Raw genomic sequence first — 24455 nt, forward strand, 5'->3', positions numbered from 1 at the left:
GTCTTGAACTCCTGGGCTCAAGTGATCTGCCTGTGTCGGCCTCCTAAAGTGAGCCATTGCGCCCAGCCCAGTTTTGAATTTTATAAAAAATGTTTTCTCCATTTCCAATGACAAGATCGTTGTAAATCTCACTGAGCTGGAAAGACTCTGGCTCATAAATCAACTGTGTAATCTTAAGAGATGTGAGTTCATACACACTTCAATTCCTATGTACTGAAGCCAACCTTTTTGGCTCCAGTTGAATTTGGACTTAGCAAAGACACCACTGAACAGGAAGGAACCGCCCTGCACAAATACCAATTTTCCCTCAGATGATCTTTAGAAATATCTGTGTCACAGGATTGTTGATAAACTAGGAAAACTTAGCAATTTCTTTTCATGCTAGAGTTTTTTTTCCCCTTAAATATAGGAAATGGATTAGAGTTAACTTTTTCCTTCACCAAACAAGATAAATAAAATCCCTATTGCGAAAGGAAAATAAATTTCGGGACCCCAAAATCACTAAGCAAAAGGAAAAGTCAAGCTGAGACTTTCGCTTAGGGCAAATCTGCCTCCTGTTCTATTCCTTAAAAAGATAGCCACTAAGATGAAAAAGCTATATACCTCCCTCACAATTTGCCCACAGGAAAATTCCTTGTGGACAAATGACAGACAGAATTCAAAGTCATCCCTCTGCTCATTGAGTTAAGTGCATATCTGATGGCTCACTTTGGAAAGGCTAACCAGAAACTCAAAAGAATGCAATCATTTGTTTCTTATCTATTTATGACCTGGAAGCCCCTCCCCGCTTCAAGTTGTCCCACCTTTCCAGACTGAACCAATAAACATCTTATATATATTGATTGATGTCTCATGTCCCTCCTAAAATGTGTAAAACCAAACTGTGCTGCAACCATCTCTGGCACATGTGGTCGGGACCTCCTGAGACTGCGTCACAGGCACAGTCTTAATCTTGGCAAAAAACAAAAAAACTTTCTAAATTGACTGAGACGTGTCTCAGATACTTGGGGTTCATACTATGCTCCCTTAATTACCACAGTGGACAATTGTTTGGGGCTGCTCAGCATCCATTTCTATTTCTAATAATGCCCCAAGTCTTTTTCTCCCCACTGAGTGTGAGTTCGGTGAGAGGGTGATCTCTGAAACGGTGAGCACCAAGAGGCTACAGCTGAGCGGCCGAACAGTAGCCACTGGCCACACATGACTACTTAGCACTGAAATGGGGCTAATGTGATTTTATTTATTTATTTATGTAAAAGGTCTGGCTCTGTCACCCAGGCTAGAGTGCAGTGGCACCATCTCAGCTCACTGCGACCTCTGCCGCCTGGGCTCAGGTGATCCTCCCTCTGCAGGCTGCGGAGTAGTTGGAATTACAGGTGTGCACAACCACTCCCGGCTAAGTTTTATATTTTTTGTAGAGATGGGGTTTGGCCATGTTGGCCCAGGCTGGTCTCAAATTCCTAGGTTCAAGTGATCCACCTCCCAAAGTGCTGGGATTATAGGCATGAGCCACTGCACCTGGCCCTGAATTTTTAATTTAATTTTCAATGAATTATTTACATTTAAAAACTGACAGGTTAGTTTTTTTTTTTTGAAAACTTTTAAGTATGTTTAGAACAAGTTGGGCATGTGAACCTACTTAACTATAAATTTTTGAAGCTTACTTATAGACAGTTAACTTTTTGCACATCAAGTATTTCCACTGAAAATTTAGCTTCCAAATTAAGATGTGCTATAAATTTAAAAGATATTGGGGTTTTGGGGCAAAAGTGTAAAATAGCTTACCGATATAATTTTTTATATTGATTACATGTTGAAACGATAATATTTGGATATATTAGGTTAAATAAAATATATTTAAATTAATTTCATATGTTTCTCTTTCTTTTTTTTTAATGTGGCACTGTAAAATTTTAAATTACATATCTGGCTTACCTTATATTTCCATTGGTAGCACTGGAAGAGCTCTCCTCTTCCTGGACAGCCCAGAGGGCAGGCCTGTAACCTGAGCTTGGCCAACCATGTGCACCTCAGAGCCAAAGCAAGGCAAGGGCAGAGCAATCTTGTGGGCAAGGTCAGATGGAGGTCAGTGTTGCAGGGGTGTCTCTCCCTTCAGCCACGCCGGGCTGCTCTGGCCTCGGCTGCAAAGACCTGCTTCCTTCTCTGCCTGTCTTAGTGGGATCTTCAACTTCCTTAGCGTTCCCCTCCCACACTCGTGCAAGAGATTTCTTTTCACTCACATCAGCCAGTCTTTTCCTAGTTTGCAGCCAAGAATCCTGACATAATCAAGCTTTGTCAGCAAGTGAGGCTCTCCCCTCATCCATCAATTCCCTAGAAGCCCAGGTGAACCTTGTTATTACTAAAGTAATAATCACCAGGGCTGGGGCTGAGGCAGCTGTAGCTATAGCATGCTGCTCAGGTGATTCCGATGCTCAGCCAAGGTAAAAACTACTGCTTTAAGTTTTCTTTAGAGACGGAGTCTCGCTCTGACTGCCTGGCTGGAGTGCAGTGGCATGATCTCGGTTCACTGCAACCTGTGCCTCCCGGGTTCAAGTGATTCTCCTGCCTCAGCCTTCCAAGTAGCTGGGACTACAGGTGCCTGCCCCTACGCCAGGCTAATTTTTGTATTTTAGTAGAGAAGGAATTTCACCATGTTGGCCAGGCTGTTCTCAAACCCCTGACCTCAGGTGATCCACCCACCTCGGCCTCCCAGAGCGCTGGGATTACAGGCGTGAGCCACCATGCCCGGCCCTAACTTTTAAGTGTCTGCATGGCCAGTGAGTGAACATGAGCCTATGCTACTACACTTCTCATATAGAGGCCACTCAAACATCTTGCATTCCCTGCCCTTCTGCAGCTGGCATGCATTCATCCATTCAATAGATATTTATTGAGGACCTATTGTATGCTCCAGGCATTGCTCTGGTTTCTAGGGATGTGGCAGTGAGCAAAACAGACAAAAGCCCTTCTCTGCTAGAACATACTTTCTAGCATGGGGAGAGAAAGAGATAATAAGCAAAAGAAAAGAGAAAAATACATAGTATGTCACAAAATGAAAAGTTCTAAGAAGAAAACTAAAGCAGGAAAAAGAAGAGAGAGAGAGTGTGTGTGTGCGCGTGTGTGTTGGGAGGGTATAGAAATTTAGATGGGGTGGTTACAGAAGGAATTCCTGAAAGGTTACATTTTTAGGAAAGGAGGAATCCTTGAGGACATGGAGTAGGGGGAGAATTTTCTAGGCAAACAGAAAGGGCAAGTGCAAAGACCCTGAAGTAGGAATATACCTGGGATATTGGAGGAACAGCAGCAGGCCAATGTGTCTGGTGTGGAGGAAGCAAGGAAACAGAGCAGTAGAAACTGAAGTCAGAGAGGTAAGGGTGGTGGAGGGAGGGGGTGTCTGCAATCTCCGCTTTTACCCAGTTAAAAAAAGTGAAATGAAAGATTCCTCATTGCGGTGGCATTAGCCACCAGATGAAGGAAGACTGGGGAAAACACCTTCAAGAGATCCGATCCATGCAACTGTCTCCGTTTGACCTGTACTTACTTAGGGTGTCCTAAGAGTGAGGCACCTCTCCAGGATAAATTGTTACCCTTTACTTGGTCATGTAATTTGGGGGTGAAGGTAGGGCAGAGAGAAACCCTTGTTTCACAGAGCTTAGGGTAACCACACTGTCACATTAGAATGGGCATGGGTTTTCTTCACAATAAACTCATAATCACCACAGTGAGAAAGAGGTACTGAAAATAAAAATAAAAATATAATGAAGGGATCATAAATCCTAAATGCTCTTTGTCTGCTCTGAATTAAGGGAGGACACTTCCCAGAATCCTGCTAATTCGGGAAATTGGAAAATTCCAACAATCACCAGAAGTGGTTTTGTTTCTTTTAGGCATCCTGACTTCCCTCTGTACCTAGAGCTGATCACAGCCCTCCAGCTGATTAGACTAGATTAGACATCAGGAGAGAAAAACGAAATGCATATTTCCCTAGATTGTTAAATGCTCATTTAACACCTATTCCATCAACTGACTTGCCCAAACTGCTGTGTGCCCCCACTGCCAGGACACTGATGTCCTTTCTCAGGCTTATGTTTTCTCCAGCTACCCATAACTGCTTTGGGGTCTGTTGTCCAGCCTCTATGTTGTCTGGCTGGGGCTCAGGCTTTGGCTCTGTTGTTTGCAGACCTATACATGAATGCTTTGCCCACTCACCACTTGCTGTGCTGCAAACCAGGGATCAGGAGCGCATCCACGCACGCTCATCCATTCATTCACACTCTTTCTGAGTGGCTACTGGAGGTAAGTCATGGTTCCAGGGACCAAGGAGACACCAGTACACACACACACAAAAGTGAGGGAAGTGAACAGAGGAGGGGAAAAGTGGGCCTTGCACTTGAGTGAGAAGAAAGACCATAAATAAACATATGAAATATGTCGGGTGATAAGTGCTGTGGAAAAAGACAGATAAGCAGGTGGAGAATAACAAAGCATGTGGTGCTAGTTTCTTTTCTCTTTTTTTTTTTTTTTGGAGCAAGGGTCTTGCTCTGTTGCCCACGCTGGAGTGCAGTGGCATGATCTTGGCTCACTGCAACCTCTGCTTCCTGGGTTCAAGCAATTCTCCTGCCTCAGCCTCCTGAGCAGCTGGGATTACAGGCTCCCACCACCATGCCTGGCACCTTTGTACTTTTAGTAGAGATGGTGTTTCACCATGTTGGCCAGGCTGGTCTCGAACTCCTAACCTCAGGTGATCTGCCTGCCTTGGCCTCCTAACGTGCTGGGATTACAGGTGTGAGCCACCGCGCCCAGCCATGGTGCTGGTTTCAAGCAATGGTCAAGAAAGGACATTTTAATAATGCGCCTTTTGACCCAGGCATCTGGAAAATCTCAGCGCAAATCCTTTCAGGCAGAGAAAACAGTCTGAACCACGGCCGAGAGGCCTGGTGGCGCTCACATGTTGGAATAGCAGCCAGGAGGCCGTGCTGGAGTGAGAGAGCCGGAGGATGGAATCAGAGAGGTGTCAGAGGACAAGCTCAGATGGAACCTCGTCAGCCAAAGCAGGGACTCTGGATATATTCCAAGTGAGATGGAAGCACTGCAGCATTTGAGAAGGTCATCCTGGCTGCTGTGAGAATAGATTAGAGCTCCAGCTAAGAGAATACTGAAGTAATCCAGGCAAAAGAAACGGTGGAGGAAGACATGTGACAGACAAACACCAGCCTGTCAACAGGAGGCCTCCCCTTTCCTCTGCTTCTTGGGGAGGCATCATCTAGTGTCCAAGAAAGAGAAGAACCAAGTGGGGCTGCCTGGCTTGACTGAAATAGGACATTTTTCATAGCAGACATTTTCATAAATACATTGCACTTTATATATCCTTTACTGAAGAACTTTACACATTTAAAGCCCTTAGAAAGCCTAAGTAAAAAATACCTTCCTTCTGAACTTCCCCAACACTGTTGTGGCTTAATTCAAGATCAAGGAGAAAAGTAGTTTTAGGCAAGCCGTGCCCAATGTATCCACAAAAGTATCTAAATTGCTTTTCACCTACTTTGTTTCTCTTGGACAAAATGTGTGCATGCCCATGACATCTAAGTGAAGCACAGCTGTATGGAAACCGCTGGCGTGATGAGGACCCACCCTGAAGAAGTCTTTATCAATAACCACAGGTTGACGAGCAAATCAGTCCTCCATAACCCGCTGAGCCTTCTGCTGCATGTTCTTATAGGTGAGAGGGTCAATTACCAGAGACCGTTAGCTGGCTCTTCCCCTGGACAATCGCAGCTACCCCCTACACACCCTAAATGTTTTGCTGGAGAAAGACCGAGATCTTTTTGTGTGGAGCCTCATGGTGTCTTCCCTATCCAGCAGTCTCAAGGATACTCCTTGAGACTTTCCTCCTCTGTCGCTGACCACTTGGCATTCTTGGAGCATTCTTCACCACAGAGCTCTGACTGGTGAGCTCTCTCCCCTCCACTCGTCCCTGCCATCTGGTTATCAGAAAGGACAGTTTCTCACTTTAAAACCATGCGGTTTTGAACACCTGGCAAGCCTGGTAGACTGTCCCAGATAAACGGCTGCTTAGTGACTCCCAGTGACAGCCTAAGGAGACAGAGCCTTAGAAATGGCCACAAGGCTGAGGCGTTTACCTTTGGCCCATTCACTCACCAGGACTGGGCACTGACCCTGAAATTGATCTCACTTTATCCTTTGAAGACTTTTTTCCATTTCAAAACAAACTTTGCCATTCTTTTTAACCAGATGTTATCTGACTAAATTCAGGAGTGACTTTCCTTAGGGATGGCCAGATACACGACAATAGATTAACTAAAACAAATCAGCAAGCAATTCAGCCAGCTTTACTCACACAGAGAAACAAATTACCAAATTATAAGGACCAGACATAGCCTTTAATTCTAAATGTCAAAAAACAATCCTGTCTTCTAAATTACAACTTTTAAAATTAATCAAAAAGTTAAATAGTTTGAGTTATAAAATTTATCCACTTTAAATAAGGATACATTTTATAAAGTACTTTATTGTGGTTTCACGAATTTCAAGGTGCTTCTACATGGCAAACCCTCAGTAGGTCAGGATCCTCTAAGATTAAAATATTAACAGCAATACATGAAAAGTAAAGTGAGGTACAGTGAGATTAAGGCTCGGTGGCAAATGTTAAAAAGGCCCACACAACACACCAGGATCAGAGTCCAGGTCAAATTCCTGCTCCCTACCTCCACCCCGCCCCAAGAAGAAATGTATTTTTTATTTGTTTTTATTTTTAGAAACAGAGTCTCCGTCGGTCACCCAGGCTGGTGCGCCATGTCATGATCATAGCTCACTGTAACCTCAAACTCCTAGGCTCGAGCAATCCTCCTGCCTTAGCCTCCCAAGTATCTAGGACTGCAAGGACGTGCCACCACACTTGACTAATTTTTAAATTTTTTGTAGAGATGGGGTCTCACTATGTTGCCCAGGTTAGTCCTGCCCGAACTCCTGGCCTCAAGGAGGCATTAGATTGAATGACAACAGCGACAGCGTTTCTTATTAAACTTAACCCTTGAAATAATAAAACCCACCAATCAAAATAGATGCTAAAATCTTTACCACGCATGAATAATTAATCCTGTGCTCAAACTGCTGAAAAAATATGAGATTCAAATATTGGAGCCAATGCAGTTTGTGTAAAGGAGAGTTTCTGCTGTGGGATGTGGCAGTGCTGCTCTCCTTACATCCTGGCTGTCAGCTCTTTGGCTTGGTCCTGCAGCTCCATTGTTGCAATTGCTGAAAGGTGAACTTCGTCAGGTCCATCTGCTATACGCAAGGCTCGGGTTACAGCATACCTGAAAAAACAAAAGAAGCAGGGATCACAGGGAGCTATGGAAGAGGAACATGATACTTTGATATCAGTCACTCTGATTGTAAACCAAGACTGTATTAATTCTTAAATCCCACCAAGGTTAGGATAAGAAAAAGAGTACCAGGGAAACCAAGGAAAAAAAGCCAAAGGTCTTCTAAAATGCCATCTGAAAGTTCCCAACTTGGGAACGTTAAATGGCAAAGTACAGTGCAGTTCATCACATTCTTGGTTTGCTACAGTTTTCTAGAAGTTGCTAGAACTTAGAACAGGCAGTGAATGGTATGATATTATATATTTAGTTCTTTCTTAAGGTTAAACACTGATGAAGGATGAGGCTCTATCTCCAGTGTGATACAAAAGGTGACACTGTAATTATGTGTGGAAATGGACAGATGGGGAATGGAGAATGTCCCTTCCTGCCTCCCAGTAATCAGAATCTAGATATTAAATAGTCACTGACATGTACTGCAATAAATTCAGCAACCCCCCCGTGCTGTATCTACAGCCCTGGGATCCTCAGTGGGTCCCCTCAGTGTAAAAATTAACATAATGGAATGAAATGATTATTGTAATAATGGAATGAAATGATTATTGTAATAATAAGAACAACTATTTCTTGATGTTGAGCTCTGCATTAAAGTATGTATATCACTTCATGTAGCTTTCAATTACACTGAAAATAAATTATTATTTTCTTTTAACCAATTAATGTCAAGTCATCTATAGAATTTTTTTTACCTCCATGCCTATACAATGTAGATGATTCTTAAATTACATCTACTCACATGTTGGCCAGAGGGTAATCCTGGGAAACACCAGCACCCCCGCAAACCTGGATGGCCCAGTCAACGATTTTGCAGACAGCCCGTGGGGCAGCCACTTTGATCATTGCAATCTACATAAGCAAGATATGAAAAGAATGCTTCTTTCTTAGACTATACACAATGTGGCAAAACTGGGAAATGAACAAGGGAACTTTCCCACACCCAGCTGACCACTAAAACAGGATATTTAATGAAAGCCAACAAACAGATCCTGCAGCAGTGCAGTTAATGGCCATATTTCAGTCAATACAGACCCTCTGGAAAGAGACACCTCTTCCAAATTACATTTCATTCATTTATTTATAACTTGCCTTGTTTCCAAAAGGATTTCAGGCAGCTGATAAATCACATTTATCACCTTAGGGATCATAAAAATTGTCCAAGGGTCTTTGTCCCACTAATTAGTTTTCTGTTAGCAGTTTTATGGGCTTTTAGAATTAAATGATTATGTCTTTATTTCATATAAGACAGAAACATAAGAAAGCAGAGGATGAGAGGTCTCTTTTATGAAACATTGTCTGTGTAGCAGCATCATGCTGTGCATTCTTTTCTGTTTTGTTTTTTGAGACAGGCTCCCACTCTGTCACCCAGACTGCAGTGCAGCGGCTGGCTGTTCAGAGGCATGATTGCAGCTCACTACTGCTGCCTCAGAATCCTGGGCTCAAGAGATCCTCCTGCCTCAGCCTCCCTGACTGCAGACATCTACCATGTTGGCTAATTTGTTTTAAGAGACAGGGTCTCACTATGCTGCCCAGGCTGGTCTCAAATCCCTGGCCTCAAACAATTCTCCTACTTTCACCTCCCGAGTGGCTGGGATTCCGGCGAGAGCCACTGTGACTCACTTCATGCATATTCTACGTATATCATCTTCGTTACTCTTCACAAGAACCCTAGGCCTTAGGCAGAAAGGTTAAGTACGCTGCCCATGATCACAAGGCTAGCAGAAAGTGGCAGAGTGGGTGCAATTCCAGGTCTGTATAAAGCCTATGATTTCCTCCATTCCATTGTTGCTCTATCTTAAGAATGCTGAAGATATTCTGCATCCTGAAAATCATTCCCTAAAGCACTTGCTAGGAGGCAACAAGTGACAGGCATTTATAATCTATAACTCAAATATCACATGGGGCTTCCAATATTCTGAGTGCCATCAAGATGCCATGAAAACGGAAATGTCCAACAGGTTGAGAGAACTGGAGAAGGCTCAGCAGTTGGTGGTTGGAGGGGAGAGGGTAGCCTCACCTCCTTCCTAGCGCCAGCACTGCCCAGAGTGTCTATGCTGTGAGCGGCTTTCAGAGTCAACAAGCGGATCTTCTCAATAGCAATGCGGCTTTCAGCAATCTGGTGAGCCACAATCTCCTACAGAGGAGAAAAGGAAGGAGGAGCTAAGCTGGTATCTGATGTTCACATGTAACACAGTCTTGTAGTTTGGTGAAAACACTCTCTAAGCCAGAGATTGTTCACAAGCTTTACTCAATGTATTTTCAAATGGAAGAGTTAATTCATTTGATATACACCAGCCTAGCCACATACTTGTGGAATGCTAATGTTAAAATGGAAAGATTTTAGAAAGACATTTTATTTTCCCAGAAAAATCATTTATTTTGGATATCTTAATGTCTAAGGTAGAGATGGCTGAACTGAGCAACTGTCCTACTGCCAAATCACTCATGGGCCCTCCTGAATGCTAACTGCCTGCTGTTATGGAAACTTGGCTAAATGTATGGTAGTGAAGCTGCTACAGGTAAACTAGAAAATTCTCAGCACAATTTCAGTGTGGGGACAGTTCAGCAGCTATTTGTTGTATTGTTATTTATTTATTAAAAATGACCTTTTCTTTGGTGGACAGTTCAATGAATTATAATACGTGTATAGATTGGATTAACCACAGTCAGAACACAGAACAGCTCCATCTCCCACAGAACTTCCTGGGGCTGCCCCTTTTTAGTCACACCCTTCTCCCACTCCAAACCTCTGGTAACCATTGATAGCTTCTCCATCGCTATAGTTTTGCTTTTTCTAGAATTTGATATAAATAGAATCATACAGTATGTATCATTTTGAGACTAACTTCTTTCACTCAATTTAATGCCTTTGAATTTCATCCAAATTGTTCTGTGTATCAACTGTTCATTCCTTTTTACTGCTGAGTAGTATTCCATTGTAAGTATGTACTACAGTTTGTTTATCCATTTGCCTGTTGAAGGACATTTCAGTCGTTGTCAGTTTTTTTTATTATTAATAGAGCTTCTGTGCATTCGTATATGGGTTTTTGTGTGGACATGCTTTCACTTTTTAAAGCAGATACTGGAGTGGAATTGTTGGGTCAGTGGTAAATGTTTATTAAGAAGCTTTCAGTTTTCCATAGTGGCTGTACATTTTGCATTCCTATTAGCAGTGTATGAGAGTTCCAGTTGCTCCTCAAACCATCAGCACTCAGTATCATATTTTATTTCAGTCATTTTAACAGCAAACAGAGATATCATGGTTAATTTACATTTCCCTAATGACTACTGCTGCTGATCTCCTTCAATGTACTGATTTGCCATCTCTATATCCTCTTTGATATCATTACCTCTTTGGTAACATGTCTGTTAAAGTCTTTTGTCCATTTTTAAATTGGGTTGTTTTCTTACTACTTGATTTAGAGTGTCCTTTATGTATTTAGGACGCTAGTCATTTGCCATACAAGGAATTTGTCAATTCTTTCTTATATGGGTCTTGCTTTTGGTGCATGTTTAGAAACATTTTGCCTAATCCCAGAAAATGATTTTTCCACTATGTTTTCTTCTAAAAGTTTACAGTTCTACCTTTTTCATTTAGATCTATGATCCATTTAAAGTTAAAATTGTGTGTGAGGTGTGTGGTTTAGATCAAGGGTCATTCTTTTGTCTATCCATGTCCAGTTGTTGCAATACCATTTACTGTAAAGATGAAACTTTCTCCATTGAACTGCCTTTGCACCTATGTAAAAAATCAATTGGCCTGTATTTCTATGAATCTATTTCTGGACTCCCTGTGCTCCAAAGGTCTACTTGCTTTCCTTTTGCTCACTGATTACTGTAGCATAGAGTAAATCTTAACATTGGGTAGTGTGATTCATCCAGCTTTCTTCTTTTGCAAGTTGTTTAGGGTACTTTAGTTTTTTTGTATTTCCATATAAATTTTAGGATCAGCCTGTCTTTATCTACAAAAAGGCCCTTTTGGGACTGTGATTGGAACTGCCTTAGGTCTGTAGATCAATTTGAGGATTTAATCTGTTAGTTGTCTAATCCATGTGTTTACTTAGGTCTTCTTTGATTTATTTTATCACTGTTTTCTACTTTTTAGCATGTGGATATTGTACATGTTTTGACAGAGTAGCACTTAAAAAAAAAAAAACTTGTAAATGGTATTTTAAAACTTTCAGTTCCCAATTGTTCATTGCTTGTATATAGAAATAAAATGGTTATGTATTGGCCTTGTATCTGTGACTTTGCTAAACTCACTTATTAGTTCTGGGATGGTCATTTTATTTGATAGGTTCCTTAGGATTTTCTATACAATCACATTGTCATCTACAAGCAGTGCCAGTTTTACTTCTTTTTTCCCCTCAACTACATGCACTTTTTTTCTCGTGTTTTACTGCACTGGCTAGGAATTCTCCTATGATCATGAATTGGAATAGTGAGGGTGAACATTCCTGCCTCATTCTCAGTTTTAGGGGGAAACCATTTAATCTTTTTTTTTTTTTTTTTTTTTTTTTTTGAGACGGAGTTTCGCTCTTGTTACCCAGGCTGGAGTGCAATGGCGCGATCTCGGCTCACCGCAACCTCCGCCTCCTGGGTTCAGGCAATTCTCCTGCCTCAGCCTCCTGAGTAGCTGGGATTACAGGCACGCGCCACCATGCCCAGCTAATTTTTTGTAGTTTTAATAGAGACGGGGTTTCACCATATTGACCAGGATGGTCTCGATCTCTTGACCTCGTGACCCACCCACCTCGGCCTCCCAAAGTGCTGGGATTACAGGCGTGAGCCACCGCGCCCGGCCCATTTAATCTTTTATCATTATGTATGAGGTTAGACTTTTAAAAATACTCCGTATAAAGCTAAGTAAATTCCTTTGTATTCCCAGTTTGCTGAGAGTTCCTATCACAAACAGATGCTGAATTTTGTCAAATGCCAAAGCATCAATTGATATGACCATGTGATTTTTTAATGTTCATGCAATTTTTGCTGTTAGTTTGGCAGATTATAATTTATTTTAAATTATCAATTTATAGATATAAATCAGGCTTGCATTTGTGAGATAAACCCTACTTGATTATTTTGTATGATTACTTTTACATACTGATAGATTTTATTTGCTAATACTTGAAGGTTTTTGCATTTGTATCAGTCTATAGTTTGTTCTTGTCTAGTTTTGGATTTGGATAATTCTGGCCTCATAAAATGAGTTGACAAGTTTCCTCCTCCTCTATTTCTGGAAGAGATTGTGTAAAATTGGTGCTATTTCTTCTTTAACTGTTTAGTAGAATTTACCAGCAATATCATCTGGGTCTGAAGATTTCTTTTTTCAGAAGCTTTTTAACTTTGAATTCAACTTCTAACAATAGTTGTAAGAACTATTCAAGTTATCGATTTCATCTTCAGTGAGTTTTGATAGTTTATGGGATTTGAGGAATTGGTGTACTTCATCTAAATTGTTAACTTTATGTGCTTTGCACACATACTAGAGTGTGTGCATCCTAAGTCCTAGATCTGGAATGGAGGAGACTCTACTTCTGCCTTGGCTCCAGACACCACTCTCCAATCCATCTTTTCCTAGAGAGCTCTGCATTGTGGCTTATGGAGAGCCTAGACAGACTAAGAAAATCAGTATGTCTGATGTTCCCTGCTTCTAACAAGCATAGAATTGATATATTTTTCTCTAGTCCTTCTGTTAAGTACAGCCAATAACCCTGGACATTTTCTATAAAACAAACATAAGAAGACGCTGAAAGGTAGAGTAAAGGTAGACTATTTAGGGAGTTGAGGATCAAAAGAATAACCTGGTGGTGAGTTTCCTAGGTTTTCTTTTTGCCTCATATATCTCAGCTGCTGAAAGTCTTCCTAGCAGCTGAAGAATCTAGTAACCTGGAAATGTCAGTGAGCACAGACCAAAACAAAATGAAACAAAGAAACCAAAAACATAAAGCACCCCAACGAAAGCATAATCTCTCTTGCCAAAGGATCAGGAAAACAGCACCTAGAGAGCCAAAAATCTTTTAGAGAATAACTGCTTTACTGTAGCTAAACGCCACAGAAAAAAACCTTGGCCCCCACCCCTCCTCACACCAGCAAAGGCAGGATGGGGAGTACAGGCTTCCACCCTGGTAAGCACTGTAATGAGATGCCCCAACACCCATGCCAGGAAAGTATCAGATAGTGCCAAGTAAAGAGCTGGGGCTTTCCTCCCCACTGGCCAGTAATAAATCTCCCTCCCCCATCTTATGAAGTGTTAGTGCAGTCCTAATGGGATGCCTGGACTTCCATCCCGCCTGGCAGTATGATGGCATCATCCTCTTCAGGTACTAATGGAAGCCTGGTGGGAAACCTGGACTTATCTCTCTGCCTAGCAGTAACGAGGTGATGCCTCTCCTTTCCCTGACAGAATGGAGTCAAAAAAATTCAACTAAAATAGAAGGTTTAAAAAGGTCCAGAGTCTCACAATATAAAAATGTTCAGGTTTCAATTTAAAAAATTGCCCATCATACCAAAAACCTGGAACAACTCAAAATGAATTTTTAAAAAATCAAAAGACATGGTTATATAGTTTGGACGCTTGTCTCCTCCAACTTGTATGTTGAAACATGAAGGTGGAACCCAAACTAAACCACAGAGAGAAAACAAACTGAAGGAAAAGAAAAAAAACAGCATCATAGGAACATGTGGAATTATAACAAAAGAACAAAAGATCCACCATTCACATCACCAGATTCCAGGAAGAAGAGGAGTGAAGCTGAAAAAGTACTTGAAGAAACAATGACTGAAAACATCCCACATTTGGCAAGAGACCTAAACCTGGAGATTCAAGAAGCTGGGTGAATCCCAAGCAGGACAGTGAGAGGTGTCTGGGCTATGGGAGAATACCCCTCTTGAATGGTTTGATGACTTCTTTGCAGTAATGAGTTCACATGAGATCTGACTGTTTAAAACAGTCTGGTCACTCCCTTATCTCTCTCGTTCCCTCTCTAGCCATGTGATGTTCTGGCTCCCCGTTTACCTTCTGCCATGATTGTAAGCTTCCTGAGACCTCCCCAGAAGTAGATACTGGCACTAGGCTTGTACAGCCTGCAGAACCATGAGTTGAACAAAACCTCCTTTCTTTATAAATTATCCAGTCTCAGGTATTCCTTTATGGCACTACAAAATGGACTAACACACCCAGATAATAGAGATGTTAGAATTTCTGACAAAATTTTCAAGCAGTTATGATAAAAATGCTTCAGTGAGCAGTTACAAACACAACTCAAGCAATTAAAAAAAATAGAAAACCTCATCAAAGATATAAAAGATTTAAAGAAAAACCAAATGGGTATTTTATAACTAAAAAAATATAACAACAGTTCAAATAAAAAAGCTCAGTGGGTGGGTTCCAAAGCAGAATAAAGGGGACAGAGGAAAAAAAAATTGAGTGAACTGGAAGACAGGACAATAGAAACAACCCAACCTAAACCACAGACAGAAAACAAACTGTAAAAAAAAGAAGAACAGCATCATGGGAACATGTAGAATTATAACAAAAGATCTACCATTCACATCACCAGATTCCAGAAAGAAGAGAAAGAGTGAGGCTGAAAAAGTACTTGAAGAAACAATGGCTGAAAACATCCCAAATTTAGCAAGAGACCTAAACCTGGAGATTCAAGTGGCTGGGTGAATCCCAAGCAGGATAAATCCCGGAAATCCATACCAACACACATCCAAATTAAATTTCTGAAAATATAGAGATAAAAAAGTATTCAAAGCACCAGAGAAAAATGACACCTTACCTATAGTGGGGAAATATATATATGTCAGAATGAAGTGGCACAATATTTTTCTAGTTCTGAAAGAAAAGAAACCTATATCCAGTGTGGATATCCTTCAGGAATAAAGTAGAAATAAGATATTCTTAGATGAAGGAAAACAGAATTTGTCACCTTTAGACCCTAAAAGAAATATTAAAGGAAGTTCTAGAGGAAGTTCTCTAAATGGAAAGGAAAAGATAAAAGAAAAAACCTTGGAAAATCAGGAAAGAAGAAAGAACACAATCAACAAAAATATAGCTAATACAATTTGTTTGTGGAGGCAAAAATTATAACCCTTATGTTGTTCTAAATTTATTTAGAGAAAATAATTAAGATAATTATATTATTTATTTATTTAGAGATGGATTCTCACTCTATTGCCCAGGCTGGAATGCAGTGGCATGACATCAGCTCACTGCAACCTCTGCCTCCTGGGTTCAAGCAATTCTCGTGCCTCAGCCTCCCGAATAGCTGGGATTACAAGTACACACCACCACTCTCAGCTAATTTTTGTAGTTTTAGTAGAGACAGGGTTTTGCCATGTTGGCCAGGCTGGTCTCGAACTCCTGACCTCAAGGGATCCACCACCTCGGTCTCCCAAAGTGTAGGATTACAGGCATGAACTACTGCACCTGGCCCAAAACAATTATATTCTAAATGGGAGCAGTTAAAGAAACTTAAAGGAAGGTAAAATTTCTATATTTTACTCAAACTGGTAAAATGATAACACCAGAACACTCTGATAAGATCTAGAGAGAAAGGTGAACAGATAGATACACATCTATATATAATACCTAGAACAACCAGCAAAAGAGTTATACAAAGAGATACACTCAAAAAACACTATAAATAAATCAAAATGGAGTTCTAAAAATGTTAAATTAGCCCATAGGAATGCAGGAAAAGGAAAATTAAAAAACAATAATCAGAGAGAACAAACAGAAAACAAAAAATAAAATGTCAGATTTAAGCCCTAACATATCAGTTATTATAAAGAAAAAGATTAATAAAGTGGATTAAAAATATGACCCAACTATATGTTATTTAGAAGAAATGTACATCAAACATAATGATATAGGGCCGGCATGGTGGCATCTACAACAGGACAGCTACAAAAATTCCAAAGCTAACATTATACCTCACATTCTCCTAAGACAGAGAACAAGGTAAGAACGTCAGTTCTTACCACTCTTAATCAACATAGTATTAGAAATTCTAGCCAGTGCAATAAGACAAAGGAAGGAGATAAAAGGCATACATATCAGAAAAAAATAAATAAAACTGTTCCTTATTTACAGATGACATGATTATCTATGAAAAATCCCAAGCCATCTACAAAAAACTCCTAGAACTAATGAGTGAGTTCAATGAGGCCACATGGTATGAGATAAACATACAACATGGTGAACCCCATTTCTACAAAAAATACAAAAAAATTAGGCTTGTTGGCAGACACCTGTAATCCCAGCTACGTGGGAGGCCGAGGCAGGAGAATCGCTTGAACCTGGGAGGCAGAGGTTGCAGTGAGCTGAGATCACGCCACTGCACTCCAGCCCAGGCAACAAGCGCGAAACTCTGTCTCAAAAAAAATAAAAAATGTAACTGTATTTCTATATACTAGTAATAGACTCTGAAATTAAAAACACAGTACTTACTATAATTGGTCAAAACTGAAATACTTATGTATAGGGCTTGCATGCTGAAAACTACACACAGAGGAGGTGATGTGTGTAGATGACAAAAGAAACCCAAGAAGAGCTAAATAATAGAATAGAAAACTCAACATAGTTAGGATAGCAATTTTTCTCAATGTTTGCAGATATAGACAAAATTATTTTAAAATTATATGTAAAGGCCCAAAATAGCTGAAACACTTTTGAAAGAGAAGTCTAAACTGAGAGGAATCAGCCCAGCTTATCGGAAGACTAATTATATAACCATAGTAACGAAGACCGTGTGGTGTTGGCAGAGAGATTGACACATGGATAATTAGGACAGAAGAGACAACCCAGAAACAAACCCACACAATAATCAGTCTGACTGATTCTTGAGAAAGGCATAAAAACAATTCAATGGAGGAAAGATAGCCTTTTCAAAAAATGTTGCTGAAGCAATTGGACACACACATACACACACACACATATACGAACCTTGACCTAAGTCTTATATAAAAATTAACTCAAAATGTAAGCAGACTCAAAATGTAAAATGTGAAACTTCTAGAGAAACATTACAGGAGAAAATCTTCAGAATATAGGATTAGGCAGAGTTATTAGACTTGACACCAAAAGAATGACCCATATAAGCAAAAATTGACACATGAGAGTTCATTAAAATTAAACACTTTTGTTCTGTGAATGACCCTGTTAAGAGGATGAAAAGACAAGATACAGAGTAGGAGAAAGTATTTGTAAATTACATATCTGACAGGATAGTATCTGGAATGAATAAAGAACTCTCAAAATTCAATAGTAAGAAGAAAAAGTGATCTAGGACATGGACATAGGACATGAACAAAAGAGGACATAAGATGGCAAATAAGCACATGAAAAGATGTTCGACATGATTCACCAATAGGGCACCTGAGCTTAAAGCCACAGTGAGATATCACTACAAACCCATCCAAATGGCTAAAATTAAAAAGTAGTGACAACACCATATGCTGGAGGGCATGTAGAGAAACAATCACTCATACACAGTTGGTTAGAATCAAAAATAGAAAAGTTTAGCAGTTTCTCAAAAAACTAAACATGCAACTACCGGATGACACAGTAATTGCAATTGTGGGCATTTATCTCAGAGAAACAAAAACTTATATTTAGACAGAAACCTACACAAATGTTTATAGAAACTTTATTTGCAAAAGCACAGACCTGGAACCACCCAGATGTCCCTCAACAGGTAAACATTTAAACAAACTGTAGTATATCTAGACTAAGGAATTCTACGCAACAATAAAAATGAACCAACTGCTGATAAACACAACCTGGATAAATCTCTAAAAAATTATGTTGAGTGAAAACAGCCAGCCTCAAATGTTTATATACTGTATGATTCCATTCTTGGAATGACAAACTTGTAAAAATGAAGAACAGATTAGCGTTTGCCAAGAGTTAATGAGGAGGTTGGGGTGGAAGCAAACTAGATGTGGCTATAAAAGGACAACATGAAGGATCCTTGCAGTGAATGGAATGCTCTGGATCTGACTATATTCATGACCACATCCTGGTTCTGATATTATATTCTAGTTTTGCAAGATGTTACCACTGGGGAAATTGGGTAAAGGATTCAAGAGATCCATATGTTATTTCTTATACCTGTATGTGAGACTGTAATTATCTCAAAATGAAAAGTTGAATTTAAAAATTGGTACTTGCTTCTTGTTTAGCTGAGAAAACATTCTCTGAGTTTTCCCAATTTGTCAGAACTTGTAAGAGAAACGGGGAGGTCGGTGGAAAAATATGAAAATCAAACCTCACCCTAAGTCTCACAGGCATCCAAACATTAAAAATTGCTCAGTGAAACCCAGGGGGCATACTAAATGCATCTGCTGCCTCCAATGAATTTTTTGGTTTCCAATTCTAAACACAGAATTGAGTTGGTCCGAGTGTTGTGCGTTATTGTTAAGCTAACATAGAATTGATGTTTACAAATTAGTTAAGCCAACAGACAATTACGGTGCTTTAATTCAAGTCACATTAACCTACCCATACCTATGTTTTCCAGATCATATTTTATTTTTTTCTGATGGTAATCATATCTTTTTAATTTTGAATTTATTTTTAACATTTCTTTTACATTCAGGGGTACATGTACAAGTTTGTTATATAGGTAAACTCATGTCATGGGCGTTTATTGTACAGATTATTTCATCACCCAGGTTTTAATTCTAGTACCCACTAGTTATTTTTCCCAACCTTCTCCCTCCTCCCACCCTCTACCCTGTGGTAGGCCACCATGTCTGTTATTTCCCTTGATGGGTCCATGTGTTCTCATCATTTAGCTCCCACCAATAAGTGAGAACATATGGTATTTAGTTTTCTGTTTCTGTGTTAGCTTGCTAAGAATAACGACCATGTTCCCACAAAGGACATCAACTTATTATTTTTATGGCTACATAGTATTGCCTAGTGTATATGTACCAACTTTTCTTTATCTAGTCTATCATTTATGACCATTTAGGTTGATTTCATGTCTTTGCTATTATGAATAGTGCTGTACTGAACATATGCATGCATGTGTCTTTTTAACGACTTATATACCTTTGGGTATATACCCAGTAATGGGATTGCTGGATCAAATGGTGTTTCTGTTTTAAGTTCTTTGAGGAATCATCACATGGTTTTCTACAATGGTTGAACTACCACCAACAGTGTATAAGTCTTCCTTTTTCTCCACAACCTTGCCAACATGTTATTTTTTGAGTTTTTAATAACAGCCATTCTGAGGAGTGTTAGGTAGCATCTCACTGTGGTTTTGATTTGCATTTCTCTAAAGATCAGTGATTTTCAGCTTTTTTTCATGCTTGTTGGCCACATGTCTGTCTTCTTTGAAAAGTGTCTGTTCATGTCTTCTGCCTACTTTTTTGTAAATTTGTTTAAGTTCCTTATAGATGTTGAATGTTAGACTTGTCAGATGCACACAGTTTTCTAAATTTTCTCCCTTTCTGTAGGTTGTCTATTTACTCTCTTGATAGTTTCTTTGGCTGTGCAGAAGCTCGTCAGTTTTATTACATTGCATTTGTCAATTTTTGCTTTTGTTGTTAGTTTAATTAAATTGCGTTTGTCAATTTTTGCTTTTGGCATTGTTGTCATGATATCTTTGCCCATTCCTATGTCCAGGATGGCACTGCCTACGTTGTTTTCCTGGGTTTTTATAGTTTGGGGTTTTATGTTTGGTCTTTGATCCGCAATAAAATACTGGCAAACAGAATCCAGCAACACATCAAAAAGCTTATCCACCATGATCAGGTGGGCTGTATCGTTGGGATGCAAGGTTGATTCAACATACACAAATCAATAAATCTGATTCATCACATAGAACTAAAGACAAAAACCACATGATGATCTCAATAGATGCAGAAAAGGCTTTCAATAAAATTCAACACCGCTTCATGTTATTAAAAACTCTTAATAAACTAGGTATTGGAGGAACATACCTCAAAATAATAAGAGCCATTTATGACAAAACCATAGCCAACATCATACTGAATGGGCAAACACTGGAAGCATTCCCCTTGAAAACTGGTGCAAGACAAGGATGACCTCTCTCACCACTCCTATTCAACACAGTATTGGAAATCCTGGCCAGAACAATCAGGCAAGAGAAAGAAAGAAAGGGCATCAAAATAGGAAGAGAGGAAGTCAAACAATCTGTTTGCAAAAGACATGATTGTATGTCTAGAAACCTCCACAGTCTCAGCCCAAAATCTCCTTAAGCTGATAAACAACTTCAGCAAAGTCTTAGGATACAAAATCAACATACAAAAATCACTAGCACTCCCCAAGAGCCAAATCAGGAATGCAATCCCATTCAGAATTGCCACAAAAAGAATAAAATACCTAGGAATAGAGCTAACCAGGGAGGTAAAAAGTCTCTCCAAGGAGAACTACAAAACAGTGATCAAAGAAATCAGAGATGGCCGAGTGCAGTGGCTCACACCTGTAATCCCAGCACTTTGGGAGGCCAAGGCAGGCAGATCACAAAGTCAGGAGTTCAAGACCAGCCTGACCAACATGGCGAAACCCTATCTCTACTAAAAACACAAAAAATTATCCAGGCATGGTGGTGGGTGCCTGTAATCCAAGCTGCTTGGAAGGCTGAGGCAGGAGAATCACCTGAACATAGGAGGCAGAGGTTGCAGGGAGCTGAGATCATGCCACTGCACTCCAGCCTGGGTGAGAGAGTGAGAATTAAAAAAAAAGAAAAGAAAAGAAAAAGGAATCAGATGTGACATAAACAGATGGAAAAACATTCCATGATCATGGACAGAAAGAATCAACATCATTGAAATGACCATGCTGCCCAGAACAATTTATAGATTCAATGCTAGTCCTATCAAGCTACCAGTGACATTCTTCACAGAACTAGGAAAAGCTATTATAAATTTATATGGAACCAAGAAAGAGCCCAAATAGCCAAGGCAAAGAACAAGAAAGAAGAAAAAAGAACAAAGCTGGGGCATCATGCTACTTGACTTCAAACTATACTACAAAGCTACAGGAACCAAAACAGCATGGTACTAGTACAAAAACAGGTACATAGACCAGTGTAACAGAATAGAGAGCCCAGAAATGGGGCCACATACCTACAACCATCTGATCTTTGACAACGCTGGCAAAAACAAGCAATGGAGAAAAAGGACTCCCTTATCAATAAATGGTGCTGGGATAACTGGCTAGCCATATGCAGGAGATTGAAAGTGGACCCCTTCCTTACACCTTAGCCATTTTTTTTTCACTAATTCTCCTTTTATTGTCATTTCTTTTGTTTTATCATTTTACTTTAAGTTCTGGGATACAAGTGCAGAAAGCGTAGGTCTGTTATGTAGGTATGTGGGTGCCATGGTGGTTTGCTGCACTTATCAATATGTCATCTAGGTTGTAAGCCCCACGTGCATTAGCTATTTGTCACAATGCTCTCCCTCTCCTTGCCCCCACCCTCTGACTGGCCCCGGTGTGTGTTGTTCCCCTCCCCGGGTCCATGTGTTCTCATTGTTCAGCTCCCCACTTAAGAGTGAGAACACCTTAGCCATTTTTATGTTTGATCATGTTTGCTCTTCACCAGAAGATATTTGATTAGCGTTTCCCTAAAGCAGTGATGTTCAACGTGATAGCCACTTAATATGTGGCTACTGAGTAGTTGAAACATGCCTCGTCTGAATTGAAATGTACTAGAAGTATAAAATATGCACCCCATTTTGAAGAATAAATATTAAAACATAAAGTATCTCATTAATAATTTTTACACAGATTTTATGTTGAAATAATATTTTTGATATATTGGGTTAAATAAAATATATTATTAAAATTAATTCCATCTTTTTCTTTTTACTTTTAAAAAATGTTGCTATTAGAAAATTTAAAATTACATTTAAGGCTCATTGTGTATTTCTTTTAGATGGCCCTGCCCTAGAGGTTGAAACATGGTTCTGAATTAATTCCAAACAAGTTGCTGGTGGTCAATGAATATTTTTTCATGGCTGTAAAAGAGGATAATTATAATTTTATAACTTCATGAACAGACTTAAAATACATTTACTTCTCAGCTTTAGAATAAAGGAAGTATTCTCAGCTGGGTCTCTATAGACCCTAGAGTTACTGAAAAGCATTAAATGGATAGAAACTAGGTGCTCTAGGGAATTGCCAAATGTATTTCCTGAGACAGAACTTGGATGGAGACTTTTTATTATAACCTAAATTAGAAGGCAGCTGGAAGGAACCTCCAAATTCAAAGAAATGAAATGTTCCTTTCAAATAATTTTTTTAAAAAGCTGGCCCAGATTTTTGTTCATGACATGCTCACACATCTTTTTGCTTCTGCCAGGTCACATTATTTGTGCCAGATGTGAGGAGTTTCCAGTGAAGACAGGCTTATTTGTTAAAAAGCCAGGCTTGCTCTACGTGACACATTAACTTTAAAAGGTGGAAGGGAAATTTTTTACTAGTGTAGTATTAAAACACCAGCATGAAAGCAGAACTTGCGCAGAGTGCTTTTCTGCATTCAAGATGCCCGTCTGTCGACTTTACTGTGTTCTCCCTTCACCCTGGCTCCAGGGTTTGCATGCAAGCTTGAGAAGAGAAAAGGGTAAGAAGTAATGGTGGTGCCCTGAGCACCTCTTCATCCTTCTTCAGCAGCATCAGGGGCTATATCCAGGGTCCCAGAAGGTCACACTTTCTCACCTCCTCCCACAGTGACCAGCTAACAGCTGAACCCTTGCCTTTGCCGTACACTAAAAGGGCTCCCAACAAATTTGTCCCAGGTGTAGTGTCATAAAGCAGGCTATAGATTTTCAGTTAAAAAAAACTATACAAATAAATCATATACATGCTGAATAATACTTTACAGAAAGCAAACATAGATGATAATAATTTAAGGTAAAAAATATATTTTATAGGATGGTCAGAAATGTACAAGGAGACCAATGTACTAAAATATACACGTTCAGCAAACACAAATACAATTCCATCACTGCAAATTTGACCTAACACTAACATGTTAGCAATAATAAAGAGCTAACACTTAATAATAGTTTTTCTTGCCTTCTTAAAACTTAGAAGGGAGGTGATTTGGATATCCTACTTCTCTATAAAAGACTTTCCAAGGAAGTCTGAAATAATACCTTCTAAATCCTCTCAATACATATTTTCTAATTTTTATTATATGGTCCACGTGTAACTATGTTTACAGAGCTTTGTGACAACAGACTCAGTAGTATGCAATTTATAGACAAAAATTCAAAAAATCATGAATATCTCACAAAATGTTGATCCCATTTCTACTTGTGTTTCTCCAGTGACAGAGAACTCAAGTCCTCCTGAAGAAGGTGACTCTACTTTTATGTCTATTAGAATGTTTCTCCTTTCCCTGAGTTTTGGGCTGTTTTCCTATATCTTGACACTTCTATGTCCTCATTTCTTCTAGGAAACCAAAGGACAAGGCAAACCTTCTTCCTTATGACAGCTCCTTCATGTCCACAGGGAGCTCTAATGTTCCAGGTTCTCTAGAGAACAAGAATCTGAGAAAGTTGAAGGAACTGTCTACATGGTGCAGAGGTGTTGAAGCACTTTAGGAACTACTTAATCTCTCACAAAGATAAATACCTCTCATCAGACTACATTTAAATACAGATATAAGTATGCCTTATGGAAAAGAATCACCTTGTTAATGCAGAGAAAGTCTCTCTCTCACAAGTAATGTTTTTGTTCAACGTTAGTGTAGTGCACTGGGCTACAATAAATTCAAATAAGTAATCATCCTTACATGTGCAAACAACTTCTTCTTAAAGGCTACCCTTTGTGTTGCCCGCTCACACATGATCTGCAAAGCACGCTCCGCCAAACCTATTGCTCTCATACAGTGGTGGATTCTGCCAGGTCCAAGGCGGCCTTGGGAAATTTCAAATCCCCTACCTTCACCTGGGAAGAAAGGGGAAGAAAAAGAGAATGTAAAAATGGCCTAGCTCATTCCTTTTGTTATTTATACAAATCCTGGGAAAGTGATGAGCTACCCTTAAAAAGGTCATTCTGGCAAA

At 39.6% G+C, this 24455-nt stretch overlaps 1 protein-coding gene across 2 annotated transcripts in view; it reads right to left on the reverse strand.

Annotated features, from left to right (window-relative positions):
* Positions 1 to 6382: 6382 nt before the first annotated feature.
* ACAD11 (acyl-CoA dehydrogenase family member 11) overlaps positions 6383 to 24455 on the reverse strand; it is a 102341-nt gene continuing 84268 nt past the window's right edge. For both annotated transcript variants that reach the window (XM_017505700.2, XM_037730346.1), the window contains exons 17-20: positions 24185 to 24339; positions 9415 to 9531; positions 8137 to 8246; positions 6383 to 7334 (exon numbers count right to left, since the gene is read on the reverse strand). In XM_017505700.2, coding sequence (XP_017361189.1) covers positions 7220 to 7334; positions 8137 to 8246; positions 9415 to 9531; positions 24185 to 24339 — 497 coding nt within the window. In that variant the 3' untranslated portion in view covers positions 6383 to 7219. The remainder of the gene's footprint in view (positions 7335 to 8136; positions 8247 to 9414; positions 9532 to 24184; positions 24340 to 24455) is intronic.

This window comes from Cebus imitator, unplaced genomic scaffold (assembly GCF_001604975.1).
Source record: "Cebus imitator isolate Cc_AM_T3 unplaced genomic scaffold, Cebus_imitator-1.0 Scaffold340, whole genome shotgun sequence".
Taxonomy (NCBI): domain Eukaryota; kingdom Metazoa; phylum Chordata; class Mammalia; order Primates; family Cebidae; genus Cebus; species Cebus imitator.